Source organism: Thamnophis sirtalis, unplaced genomic scaffold (assembly GCF_051295495.1).
Source record: "Thamnophis sirtalis isolate CommonGarterSnake01/CBP01778 unplaced genomic scaffold, rThaSir2_p1.2 scaffold_6, whole genome shotgun sequence".
Classification (NCBI taxonomy): Eukaryota; Metazoa; Chordata; class Lepidosauria; order Squamata; family Natricidae; genus Thamnophis; species Thamnophis sirtalis.
The window spans coordinates 61,329,545-61,343,586 of record NW_028261386.1 but is presented as its reverse complement, the minus strand read 5'-3'; the positions used below and the strand labels follow the sequence as shown (position 1 = coordinate 61,343,586).

The 14,042-nt window shown below is 39.9% G+C and overlaps 1 protein-coding gene across 1 annotated transcript; it reads left to right on the top strand.

Annotated features, from left to right (window-relative positions):
* The first annotated feature begins 49 nt into the window (after positions 1-49).
* Positions 50-4,144, top strand: NANP (N-acetylneuraminic acid phosphatase). The gene is made up of 3 exons (XM_014076636.2): positions 50-273; positions 568-894; positions 2,220-4,144. Exons 2-3 carry the CDS (start codon positions 742-744, stop codon positions 2,850-2,852), a joined length of 786 nt encoding a protein of 261 aa, XP_013932111.2. The 5' UTR covers positions 50-273; positions 568-741; the 3' UTR covers positions 2,853-4,144.
* Positions 4,145-14,042: the final 9,898 nt, after the last annotated feature.

The window sequence follows — 14,042 nt, the reverse complement described above, 5'->3', positions numbered from 1 at the left end:
TAGCGAGAAAAGGCTACGCGTACACTACGTAAAAACCGGAGCGTGGCAAACTCTCTTGCTCGCCTTTTCACTTCCGGGGTGAGGATTTTACAACGTTGAACGCGATATAGGGTGGCCGCTATCCGTTGAAACGAATGGGAAAGATGTAAGGCTTTGATTGTCTTAACGAAAGGGTGTTCAATGCGGCCCAGATGAGCTCGGTGATTCCGCAGACGTATTCATTTACTTTTCTAGACAGTAGTTTCGAAGGACGCGGCTGGCCGATGTTTTCTGGTGAGATTTTTTTTTCCAGCTCCCCATTTTAATCATTAATCCTGGTGGTCTTCCATTAATTGTTCAGTGACAATTAATATAGGAGGTTCGTATCGGCAAAAAAAAACCACTCTTGGGCCCCTTTGCCTTGCATGAGCGAAAACTCCAAGCATCGACATGTTCATGTGAAATCAGAACTCAAAAAAGGAGCAAGTCTTGAATGTATGAATGAATGAAGTGTGGGGGAAAGTGACACCAGAAAGCGATGTGTCAAAGGCAAAACTAACTACGAGCTTTCTCTATTGGTTTTCACAGGCGTCCCCAAATTAGCGGGAAGAGGGGGAAAAAAACAACCTGACATACATAAGTGAGCGCGGACGAATGAGTATGCAAATCTAATGCACGGCGGAACACGCCACGGCGACAGCCACGGAGGTCCGGTTGAACTCGGATGTCGGTCTCTCGTTTCTACGCCAACCAAGCGAGCAAATGAGCCAATCAGCCTCGGAGCTTACAGATCGGGATCTGGCGGGCGCCGGGCAAAACCGCCGCTATGGGCTGCATGGGATCAAAGCTCTTTTCTTTGACTTGGACAACACCTTGATCGACACTGTGTCTGCAAGCAGGGCAGCCATTGCAGAGGTACTTGCCATTCGCCCGTCTTCCTTCCTCCCGTGCACGAGGAAGGGAAACACATAAGTAGAGGTTGCAAGAGGCTGATTAGCAGAGGGGGGGGGTCACCCTAAAATGTTTATTTTAGCTCTTGAAAGCCTTTTGAATTTAAATCACGGCTCCACATCTCATTCTGGTGCATCAGCAGAACGAATGTGTTCCACATGCTTTGCTATCTTTTGAAAATGGGACATGCTGTAGTTCAAGCTGCACATTGATTATGGTCTTTTCATCATCAAGTTAATTTCCCATGCAGGGAAAATTGAACATTTTCAATAGCACCAGCTAAAAAAAACCACTTGACATGTGTGAGCTTCACCATTTAAAAAAAAACCCTTTTCTGTTGCTACAGGTGTCTACAGTGGGAGGGAAGCTCTTTGCAATATAGCAGGCCTCCAAGTTAATACTGTACCTGACTGGGAGACTTAGATTAATTTAATCCTGCTGCTTTATGGAACTCACACACATACTTACAGCTGGTAACATTTTTGAAACATATATTCCACATTTCCACAATATGTGTTTTTTTTTATGTAACTTTAGCACTCTCTTGGAGGAAGAACCTTAAAGCAGAGCCATCTCTGCCCCCTCTCCCCCTTCCTTACTCCCTCTCATAAGCAGTTTTCTACACATGGGGTATATTTTTGGGAAACTCATTTATGATCTATGGGAGAAAATACAATTAGAATTCTAATTGTTTATTAACTTTACTGACATTTTTCTAAAATACGTTTGTACAAGTATTCTTCTGTATAGAAATATTGTACATTGTTTAAAATTTATATTTGTATTTTTAGTTTGTCAAACATGTACAAGATAGCAGGTATAAATATAAACATGGATATGAACAAAAGAAACGAATACAAATAGTTGGGGACAGAAGGACAGGGATGTTTGGCACGCTTGTACATTCATACAAATACACAAAACCACAACATTTTATTTTCCTCTCTTTTTTCTGCAATTTATTCATCACTCTATAATAAAAACAATTCATTGCTAAACAATCTGTCAAAGAGAAAATGGTGAACACTGACATTTGACTCTACAGCAATGCCTCCCAACCTTAGCAACTTCTAGCTGGGAAATCTATAAACCGAACTCCACATGTGTAAGAAACAGTCAAGCCTCGGGAACACTGCTCTAACTTTATTAAATTACAGTTTCCAAACTTCCTATCCAGTATGCATGTATGTTGGCTAGGAATTCTGGAAGTTAGATTCCAGCACTTCTGGAAGGCATCAGAAGGAAACTTCAGCCAATCTTACATTGTTTTTATTTCTCTGTTTTCATAGGTAATCAGAATTTTACAATATGAGTATCACTACACTGAAAGAGAAGCTGACATGGTGTGTGAAAGGTTCCAAGCCAAGCTGTCCAAAGAATGCTTTGATCCATCTAAAATATCCATTACTAATCTAAGGATCCAACATTGGGAAGGAGCTATACAAGAAGTAAAGGGAGGAACAGCCAATCAGAAGCTGGCTAGAGAATGTTATTTTCTTTGGAAGACTACCCGCCTGGAGCACTTGACTTTGACAAAGGAAACACGCAAGATCCTCAGGGACCTCAAAAAAGTTGCCCCTTTGCTTCTGCTAACAAATGGAGACACTGAGACACAAAGAGAAAAGATCGAAGCCTGTGCCTGTCAGGAATTTTTTGATGCAATTGTTGTAGGAGGAGAGCAGAAAGAAGAGAAACCATCGCCATCCATTTTCCTTCACTGTTGTGAACTTCTAGGAGTCCAGGCTGAGGACTGTGTGATGATTGGAGACTCTTTAGACACGGACATCCAAGGAGGGTTGAATGCAGGTTTAAAGGCAACCGTTTGGATAAATAAAACTGGAATAGTTCCCAAGGAAACATCTCCTATTCCTCACTATACTATTTCTTCTCTTCTTGACCTCCCTGGACTTTTAATACAATAGCATTTTGAAATGAATCGGGTGGTAGATAATGTACATAACAGTCTCCCCAAGTAATTTTAAGAGTTTAGCCTCTTTGGTTTTCAGTTAAAGGGCATTTCTATCTATAAAGTTTACATTGATTTACTTAAAGTGCTCTGTTCTATCTTTTAAAAAAAAATCATTCTTGTCTTTTATATGTTGTTCATGTTATGCCAAAGTGGAGGACTGTACCAGAGGACTGTAAAGAAGAGGCCGTTTTTTGCTGCTTCAAACCAGAATCTTGCAAACTCACAAATTTCTCACAGGAGTCCAGCAATGTCATTTCATTTGTTATGGGTGGGGATCAGGATATCTAAGACAAGAAATTAGAAACTGAAACTAAGTTGTAGTTTCTGTCTTAAAATAACACCCACTCAACTAATTATATCAAAAATAAATATATTTCTTGGTTACTGCTATTCAAAGAAAGCAAATAATCTGACAATTCATCATTGCATTCCCCCCCCCCCCCTTTAATGGTAAGCAACACAAAAGCACAGTTAAGCTGTGAGTCTCAAAACTGTTGTACAGTGTTTCTCAATCTTGGCAATTTTCATATGCATGAAACTCCCAGAATTCCTCAGTTAGCAAGATAATCCAGGGTGATATCTGAAAGGATGAGAAACACTGCTATAGGATGAAACCAATCATGTAGTGCCTCCTGGTGGTCAGTATAACATTAAATTATGTTGCAAATGTGAAAAATATTTAAAGACTATTGTAAAGTATATTCAGTTCAAAAAAATCAGCGTAACTGGCTCAAAGTTCAGTCTGTACATTTTTTTCCTGAAAGTATAGGACATTACTGTAATTTTAGACATTGTTTCTAGCTTCTTTAGAATCAGAGCAGAATTAAAAGCTACACGGCAAATGGGTCTTTTCAGCTTTGTTCTTGCAATGTAATTGCATGGATTAGTATTTGCAGATGAGAATCAATTGAGATTATGGGAAAACACTTAAATCTCATTCTTAATGTTTTCACCCTTGTTAAAGTCTTCCAGTTCTTTTATCTTACCTGACAAATACTCCCCTCAAAGGACAAAAAATATCAATGCTATTTAGATTGTTAAACTTCAATGAAGCCTACAGATTATTAGATTCTTTTGAGCGGGAGAAATTTAGACACGAAACAGAAGTATAGAGTATGCTGTTGAAGAATCAAATTTATTTTTTTAAAAAATCTGAACATACAGAATTGATACTTTAGCATCTAAATTCTTGTAATTCTAAAATCTTATAAACATATATCAGTACTGATTTCAATGCCAGTATTTTACCACTGTATGGTACTGATATCTTTATGTATAATTTGCCAAAGGTTTTTCATATTATTCTTTGAATATCCAGTCATTCTAAATTATTGTAATAGCTATGGAGTTGCTACTGTGGCCATTTTCACTTAGCATTTTACATACCTATGACTGTCTAGCTGGTAAACCTGCACATCACCCATATCAGTCAACAAATACACAAATGACACATACAAATATTTCAAACAGAAACATATTGGTTTCAAAGACTTACATAAAAAAGCCTTAGCCCAACCTGGCCGTTACTTACCTTACTGCAGAGTTAGGCAACAGGATTGGGTCCAGCAGGGCCAGTCACTTGCTTTTCTGCAGAGTCACTGTTTGTGGAACAGAACTGTGTAAGCAATTTGTGGTTCCCTCAAGCAGGCAGAGATCCTCATCAGGAAAATTCTGAGACTCAAAATCTAAAAGGCACCCCAGCAAAATGTTAGAAAAACATAAAGCAACCCAATGTAGCCTTTTAACAATGTCCAAATACCTCATTTACCCGATCAAACGGTGAAGGACCTGTCCCTTGTGCAGAAAACCCAGAAGAACAGCAGAGGGCTTCTTTTATTACATAGGCGCATAACCCAACCCCATATTTCTGCCATAGGTGCTACTGGTTTCATAGGCAGCTAGGAGATCAATGAGTAGACTTGTGGAGAATGGTGGCGTTCTCCAATTCTGATCCCACAGGCTAATGGGTTTATTTATTTATTTATTTATTTATTTATTTAAAAGAAAGTTTAATGCTATTTTCAAAACTAAAAACTGAAAGCAGATTACAATTAAGCAATTGGAAGCAATAAGAAAGCTTCAGATTATTCTGTTCCAAAAAGCCTTTGGTAGAGTTGTTGCATCAAAAAAGTCCAAGGAATCAGGCACAATACAACCACTCCTCCCTTAACAATTACCTTGGATGGTGACCATTTACAAATACAGTGATTTAAAAACTCATTTTTAGGCCAAGGTATGTGCATTTAGGACCAATTTTTGTGTGCCTGACTACAAAAGCCTTCAGCGTGAAACTGATTAAAGTCTGGTCAGTTTCAGACAGCAGCAGGAACCAGCTGGAGGTTCTAATCAACTAATATAAGTCATAAGGATGAGCTTGTTAACTTGCATTATGAGAAAAAACAGCTCAGGAAGAGATTACTTGTATAAACAACCTCTCTGCCCTGTGAGGGGGCAAAAAGGAAAACATGGGTCAGGCTTAGTGTACTATATAACTTGACTTGAATTAGATGGTATAACCAGTGATGTTGACTTAGTGAACATTTTGATGGAACCAGTTGCAGTCACTAAACAAGGAGTGGCTTGAATTCTATATACCTCTTCCTGTGAGTAGATGTAGTTTTTTCCCCCCCAACCTACTGCTCTTTCTTTGCCTGTGCCTACTTTTAACAGTGGCATTACCTTTTATGCTTAGTAAAAAATGCATTTTCTTAACTCCCTCAGCATTGCTCCCAAGAAAGTATTAAGGCTGCAGTTCAGCATGAATTCTATTGACTTTTGCTGGCAACATAATGTAATTCTGCCCAACTGTTCTGTTAGATTTCCTGTGATAAAGCTGATGAAATGTGGTTGCCTCTAGCCTGAAAAATATCTAGGGATCTGTATGCATGGAAAGCTGTTATGTCTCTGTGCGTAGGTTGGCTTAACTTCAAAGTTATTCATCATCTAGCATGATATAGCAGATGGTAGAACCAAGGGGCCCCAAGGCAGTAGTAGCGATGCTAATATTTAAAATACTAAATTTTAAAACTAACAATTTATTTTTATAGCTGAGATCCTGATCCATAGTAATTTTAGAGAAATAATTTTAATATTTTTTTTAAAAAAATACAAATAATCAGCATAGAGATGGAAGGGACTTTGGAGGTCTTCTAGTCCAACCCCCTGCTCAAGCAAGAGACCCTATACCATTTCAGAAAGTGGCTGTCCAGGCTCTTCTTAAAAACCTCTTCCACTGGTTATTTGTTCTCACATTAGGATGTTTGTCCTTAATTCCAGGTTGCTTCTCTCCTAGATTAGTTTCCATCCATTGTTTCTTGTCCTGCCTCTGGTGCTTTGGAAAATAAGTTGACCTTTCTATAATAACAAGTTGGCTCTTCTTTGTGGCATCTCCTCAAATACTGGAATACTCCTATTATGTCACCCCTAGTCCTGGATGCAGTATTCCAGGTGTAATATTACTAAGGTTTTATTAATTGGTACTAATATACTTCATGCAATTTTGATTCTAGGTCTCTGTTTATACAACCAAAGATTGAATTAGCTGTTTTGACTGCTGCCACCACTGTATATTGACCACTAGGGCAAGGGTCCCCAACTCCTGGGCTGAGTCCTGGTACCAGCCTGTGCAAGGATGGATGAGTGCACACAGCTCCAGGTCTAGTGAAGAGAAGGACCAGGGGAGATATGATAGCAGTGTTCCAATATTTGAGGGGCTGCCACAGGGGAAGGGAGTCAAGCTATTTTCCAATAATGGATGGAAACTGATCAAGGAGAGATTCAAGCTACCAGGTCTTATTTTCTTTTGAAATAAGCACTTGGCCTTATTTTCGGGAAGGTCTTATTATTTTTGAGCTGCAGGAGGTGGTGAACGTGGTCACTTCATCACTGCTGCTGTGTTGCACTGCTGCAGTAGTGAGGCGCATCACTGGGCCTGCCGCTCGTTTTGTGGCAGCCATTAGTGTAACAGAAGGGGCACGGTGACTGGAATTGCAGGAGCGGCTGTTAGATAACGGCGTGTGGGGTGTGTGGGGCATGTCCCCCCTCCCTCTCACAACCCCTCCGGCCTTGTCTCCTCACTTCGAGGAAACCAGAGGAAATGACGGGGACAGCTGCGCATGCGCTTAAATATTTCCAGGGAGGGCTTATTTTTGGAGAAGGGTTTATTTTAGCGCCTGTGCTCAAAAGCCCGATTGGGCTTATTATCCGTGGAGGTCTTATTTTAGGAGAAGCAGGGTAGAAATAAGGAGACATTTTCTGACAGTGAGAACAATCAATTAATGGAACAGCTTGCCTTCAGAAGTTGTGAGAGCTTCATCACTGGAGGCTTTAAAGAAGAGATTGGACTGCCATTTGGGCAAGGGGTTGGACTAGATGACTTACAAGGTATCTTTCAACTCTGTTAATTTGTAATGTGTTAATGTGTGTGAGTGGCAGGTGTTCATGCTTGCACAAGGAGCTCCATTAATGCGAGCACCTGGCACGCGCATGTGCCACTTGCCTAAATGGAGCTGTGTTGGTGCGTGTGCCTACTGCTTTCATTGAACTATTCCCCCCCCCCCCCCCCCCCCGGCCGATTTGCAAAGCCAATTGGAAATTCTTGCACTAGAGGATATCAGGATGTTTTTTTTTAACTTGCTCATTTAACTATAATTGCCTGCAGTAGGACTATGTGATGAAATATGCACTGGCCCATTGCAAAACTAAATCTAGATCTTACATATCTGTATGCAATGTCACAACTCAAGTACAGTAGAATAGAGCTTGCACTGTGACAAAGCATATTTAGAACCAGATTCCTGCAGGTTTAGACTATTGCCCTGATATTCTCTGAGAGTCCCCATCCAAAATTAACAAAACCCAACCTCACTTAGCTTCCTAGCCTGAAAGTCATGCCCTTTAACAGTGCTTAAAATATACTAAAAGGAATACTACTATGTTTGTGTTCTTCATTGTTTTTGGCTAAGGAATCAAAACTAAAACTAAAAGCAACTTGCCTAGTAAATTTGATCTCTAATTCAATTTCTGTATATCCTCAGAAAGTGTCCAATACATCTGTCCTTACCCTCTAGACAAGAAACACCTAATCCCAAGAACAGGAATCTTATAGCCTCCTTAAAAGTATTTATCAGAAGGAAGTTTACAGCTAGAGCACAAGAATTCCAGCAAATACTCTGCTTTTCAATGAGAAGCATATAGATATGGTGGCAAAACTGTCCATTTGCTAAGTATGTGGGGGTGCCTGTTTTGTGATGTTGTAGCTGTCCTCGTCTGTTAATTGTTTTGATAAATTACTGTTCTTTTTATCCATATGAGAAATCAGACTAGGCAAGATATAAACTACTGCAAGGGAGGGAAAGGTGCAGAAAATGACTAACTAGGAACTTGAAAATAAACATGTCCGGTATTCCTAATACATAGAAAAATCATCCCAATATTCTCAAATTATTACTTTTTCATTGGTAATTAATCAGGCATTTAGCCATGAAGCCTATTATGTGTATTGCAATGGACATAATATACAGCAGATGGCGTGGATACATTTCCCTATACTACTTGTGCTTAATTCCAATGGAAAAGCAGTTGTGGGTTATGTATTCAGGAGCTGTAAGGAAGTATGATTGGAAGCAATAAACAGGAGACAAACTGTAAGACATAGACTTGCCTTTGTAGAAATGACATGTTATTATTTCATAGTCACTTGCATCCATTCCAGTTCCTTTACTTTGATTACAAACTTGTCCTACAAAGCTTTGTCCTATTACCACTGCTTGGCTGAGTTTTGAATTGTGGCCTAGGCAGGCCCCATTCTTCTAACTTGTTCTGAATTTTTGCCCAACTTATGTTCAGTATCTTGGCAGGAAATGAGTTTATTAGGATTCTGGTTAATATCTCTTGTACAATAAGATTGTTCCAATGACCACAAAATAAATAAGTCCAATTTCTCTTGGACTTGATCCTCTGCTCAGATAGCTCCTTCGTTATGCTGGCAGACAATTATAGAAGACTTGTTATTTTCCCAGGATCTCAGAAGTTCTTCATACCATGAGCCTCAGGAATTCTTCGACTTTCCAGCTGGGCTTTAGGACAATGAATTAAGTAAATCTTTTCTCATCTCATAAGAATAGTATTTTCAAATGCTACTAGATACTTTTTGCTTTTTACTTGCTCTCTGTTGAGAAAGGTGGTACAAGGGTTTGGAGTTCTTGCCTTAAGAGAGATTGATGTCATCCTGTTACACTTCTCCTTAGCTTCAAGTTCAACCCCCAGAAATGTATTATTTGCAGAGGGGAAGCAAAAGCACCCAAGTCTTGTATCTTAAACACTATCTCAAGTTTATGGAATAGGTCTTCCTGCATTACAGTCCATTTAACCAAATGCACAGAGTATTATTCCAAGAAAGTCAAATACGTGTGAATCTTCATAGATACACACTACATTCCCCAAATTATGCTATCATTCCCACAAATTATCAATAAAGGAGAATATTTGTAGTTCAGGGTTGAAATGAGGGATCCTTGGTGCTCTCTGAGCTTGCTTGTTTTCTTGCAGACATTTCATTATCCAAGCTAGGTAACATCATCAGTGCTAGTAAGGAATGCTGTTTGCTGTCAGTTTATATTCTGGTGGCTTGCCTGTCAGTGTTGGTGGGTGTGATCTTAGAACTTTCTTTGGGGCCCATGGCTGGGAGCATAGCCAGCCATTGCTGCAGGGATCGGGTGCTGCTGGGTCCCTGCGGCAGCAGCAGCAGCAGTTCCCAGTTGGGGCCAGGCGCCCTTAGCGTAGCATTGCTCATAATCTTGCGGCTCCGCGCGAAAGGGCCGAATGTGGAGGAAAGGAAGGCACGTCGGGCATCCAGATTGCAGCAAGGAGAAGGAGGAGGAGGAAGGGGAGGAAAAAGGTGAGGGTGGAGGGAAAGCAGCCGGGCAGCCTCCATCGGGCGGCAAGGCGAGCTGCGTGCGAGGCCGCTCGGTCGGCCTGCCCTGTGACTCCTGCTAGTGCTCGGCAGCGCGCAGCCGCCACACAGCCTCCAGCCCTGCAGGCCACCCTCCTGGCGCACAGCCACTAGTCTATAGACAAAGATAGACCTGGAAAAATGAGTGAAAATGTTTGCAAGAGGAAGCCATGTGGTGGAGTGAAAAAAGGGGCGGGCACTCTTTCTACAAAAATCGGGACTTTTTAAAAATGCCCCGGGACATGGGACAAATTATTAAAAATTGTGACTGTCCCACCAAAAGCAGGATGTCTGGTCACCTTAATCAATGATCAAGTAAGCAATACTCTAATCAGGAAATGGCAGAAGAGCCAACAGTAAACAGTACAACCAAAGAATCTCTAAGACCACCCCCACCAACATTGACAGGCAAGTCATCAGAAAATAAAATGACAAGAAAAAGCACTTCTTACTAGCACTGATGATGTTACCTAGTTTAGGTAATGAAATGTCTGCAATAAAACAAGCAAGTTCAGAGAGTACCAAGGACCCCTCTTCCTACAAATTACGTTATTGGAATAAAATGAGGACAGATCTTCAATAACTCACACTGAGATATCAGAGAAAAATTGAATATAAATGCAATATTAGCATTAGTGCATCAATAGGATTCATAACCTGATTTCAAACAATCAACTCAGTTTAACTAAAATGTGTGCTTCTAAAGCTTATTTGTCCTTAATTTTAATTTGTAATTTCCTAATTAATACCATTAGTAGTATTCAACTACTTGAAGTGAGCTTCAAGTTCCCTCACTGCATATTGTAAGACTTCATACAAACCATGAGAAACTTTTTGTCATCTTCACACTGCATATTTAATTAAAGAAAATGAAGAGGCTGAAACGCTCCTTTTTCTCTGCATGGAGTTTGAAGATCTGTGTGGTTTAACTTTGGCAACCCTTCTTAAAGTCACCAAGTTTGAGAATTTGGTAGCACTTTTTAAAATTGATAGATGATAGATAGATAGATAGATAGATAGATAGATAGATAGATAGATAGATAGATAGATAGATAGATAGATAGATGATAGATAGATAGATGGAGATATAGATAGATAGATAGATAGATGGATGGATGGATGGATGGATGGATGGATGGATGGATGGATGGATGGATATAGATATAGATATAGATATAGATATAGATATAGATATAGATATAGATATAGATATAGATATAGATATAGATAGATAGATAGATAGATAGATAGACAGACAGACAGACAGACAGACAGACAGACAGACAGACAGACAGTTTTGTTTTGTTTGACACTGTGTCACAATGTCCTTTAATCTTTCATTCTCTAGAATAATTACACCTATTTTGTTTTCATTTTGAAAACAAAATGAATATTATGTTACTAAGGGTATTTTATTTCTGGGCTATCAAATGAAGGATGTAGTTAACATACTTTTAATTTTACAGGTAAGAGGTGAGATTCCCAAATGCCAATGGATTTTAAAGTCTACTTATTTTACATTTTCTATTTTATTTAGACAAGATAAAAGTTTGACTCTTTCCATTTATATTAGTCATCCCTACTGACACTTAGTTTCTCTTTCTGGGTGCTTTCTGATGTATGCAACTAATATTTTTGTTTGTTTTTAAAATGGGCATAATAAGCATAAACAAGGGCAGTGTTTTTTAGCAACATTGAGATGCTGGCTGTGGAATTTTGGGAGTTGAAGTCCACACATGTTAAAGTTGCGATGTTTGAAAAGCACTGAACTTGAACCTTCCAAAAATTATTCTGTGTTTTTTTCTATTAGTTCTCATACAGCCAATTTGAATTTGAAACATATTTTAAAGAAGAGAATTTCAGTACAATCCTCCTAATTCCTCCTTCGTTTATTTAGTTTATGAGCTGGTTTTAGGGTGCATTTGGGAACACATGTCTTTCATCAATCCCCATGGTTTGTAGTCTTCTCGGCTTCACACATGTCCATGGGGTTCCTGGAAAGAAATTTGTCCATAGTCCCATTTCAGACAGAATTCAGAATTGTGGACAGCTTAGGATGCTTTAGGTGATAGAAAAATGTGCAAGAGAAAACATGTCTGCCCTTCGCCAGCACAGCCATCTCAAAGAATAATTTCAAAAACATCTGAAGATTTTGTGAAGCATCCTGAGGCTGGTAAAGAACAAACAACACCCAACAACACCCAACAACACCTCTTCTACTGGGGAAGAAAACATTTTGCAAAAATTACAAGGCGAATTTTGGCAGAACAACAACAATAAACTAATAGAAAAATGTTCATGACTTGCAGGCTGGGTGAATATTGAAAAAAGATAGCTGGCTTGAAAAACCTCTCTGGGTGTGGTTCTCTTCTGTTGTGCTGTTTGGCTTTGTTGGCTTGTTATTTTATTGATTTCACAGGTTTTGAAATCAATGCAAATGCTAGCCAGAAACATCTAAATTTAATCAAATGCAGCACTTTCTCAAAAAATAGTGCTGGGAAAGCACTTGAGCAGTAGAAAGTATTTACTTGCTGTTGACAGAAGTGTCCTGTTTGTGTTGGGGGCCCAACATTGCATGGCATAACATGACAACGTGACATTGCAAAAATGTCATAAAACATCATGGGACCGAAGGACACTTCAAACAACCGGGCTGGTCGTTTGCAGTATCCTTCGGTCTGGTTGCAGGCTGGTTGCCAAGCACCTGGCATGTAGTCATGTGCCCTGATGGGAATGATGAGCAATGTAATTTCAGCACTGGGTTGTAAGTATCCTTGGTCTATTGTAGCTTTGAACAGTCATTAAACAATCAGTTGTAAGCAGTGACGTGCGGTGAGTTTTATGGCTGGTGAGGCAGCAATTTTTTTAGACTTGTGGACTTCAACTCCCAGAATTCCACAGCCAGTTTTGATTTAAAGCGACAGCATTTGTTTTGCTAAATAAGTTTCCTGCTTTCTTTTTCTTTTTCTTCTCCCTTCCCCTCCTTCCTCCCCCTCTCCCTCCCTCTCCCTCTCTCAAACACACACAAAGTTGCACCAGGATTCAGAAAATTTAGGTTTTTCTCCTCAGCCCATGTTAGCAATACCACTAGCAGCATTTTGGCTGGCAGGTGTAAGTAGAAGTGGAAATTCATTCTACTGAAAACATTGTTTTTGCTTAATGATTGGATAATTAAAATTTCAGAAGACCCAAAGGCATAGTATTAGAGTGTTACATAGTGCATAAATTAAAGAACTGTCTCAATATGCTCCCTCCCCCCTCTCTCAAACACACACACACACACACAAAGTTGCACCAGGAGGATGAAGTTTGAATTCCTCCCCCTCCCTCTGACCCACATGTAACTTTTCCAGCTGTTTCAGAGAGGATTTCAACTCCGCTCTTGCCTGCCATCATGAAAAGAAAAAAAATGTAAAAGGAAAAAGGCAAGAGCTGAGGTCAGGCTGAGCTAGTTGCTGCCAGAGTCATCTTGTGGATGACTCTGCTTAACTGTTAAAAAAGCCTCTAAAAAAACACCCTTTACAGGAGGCAGGAGAACGACGTGCCTCATCTACACCAGGAATTTTTTGGCTTTTAACCCTTGCTTAGCTCTGCTTGAGTGATCCTAAAGTCAGACTAGATAAGGCACCTCGTTCTCCTGCCGCCTCCTGTAGAGGGCACTTTTTTAGAGGCTTTTTTAAACAGTTAAGCACTAAGCAGAGTCATCCACTGTGACTCTGGTAGCAACTAGCTCAGCCTTTTTCCTTTTACATTTTTTTTTCTTTTCATGATGACAGTGGTGAGGCTCTGCCTCCCCTGCCTCCCCTGACTGCACATCCCTGGTTGTAAGTCAAAAACTACCTGTAAGAATTTCTCCTATATTTGCTTATTTCTTTACTCTCCAAGCCAGTTTGGGTAAAGGAGACTTGGATCTAGTCCTGCCTTAGGCACAAAGCCAGGTGGGGGTGGCTGACCTTGGGCCAGTCACACGCTATCAGACCTGGAAAGGAGGCAAGAACAAAACACTTTTGAAAACCCTTGGCAAGAAAACCAATACTTTTATTGTAAAATTATAATAACAGAAAATTGTAGGGCTGAATACACTCCTTCCCCCTTTTTATCTTCATGAGAACTAGGGAGGGTCTTATCTAAGCCGTTTTCTCAGGTTACACTATTGCTTCAAAGTCATTGGAGGGGAAGGTAATGTAGTCT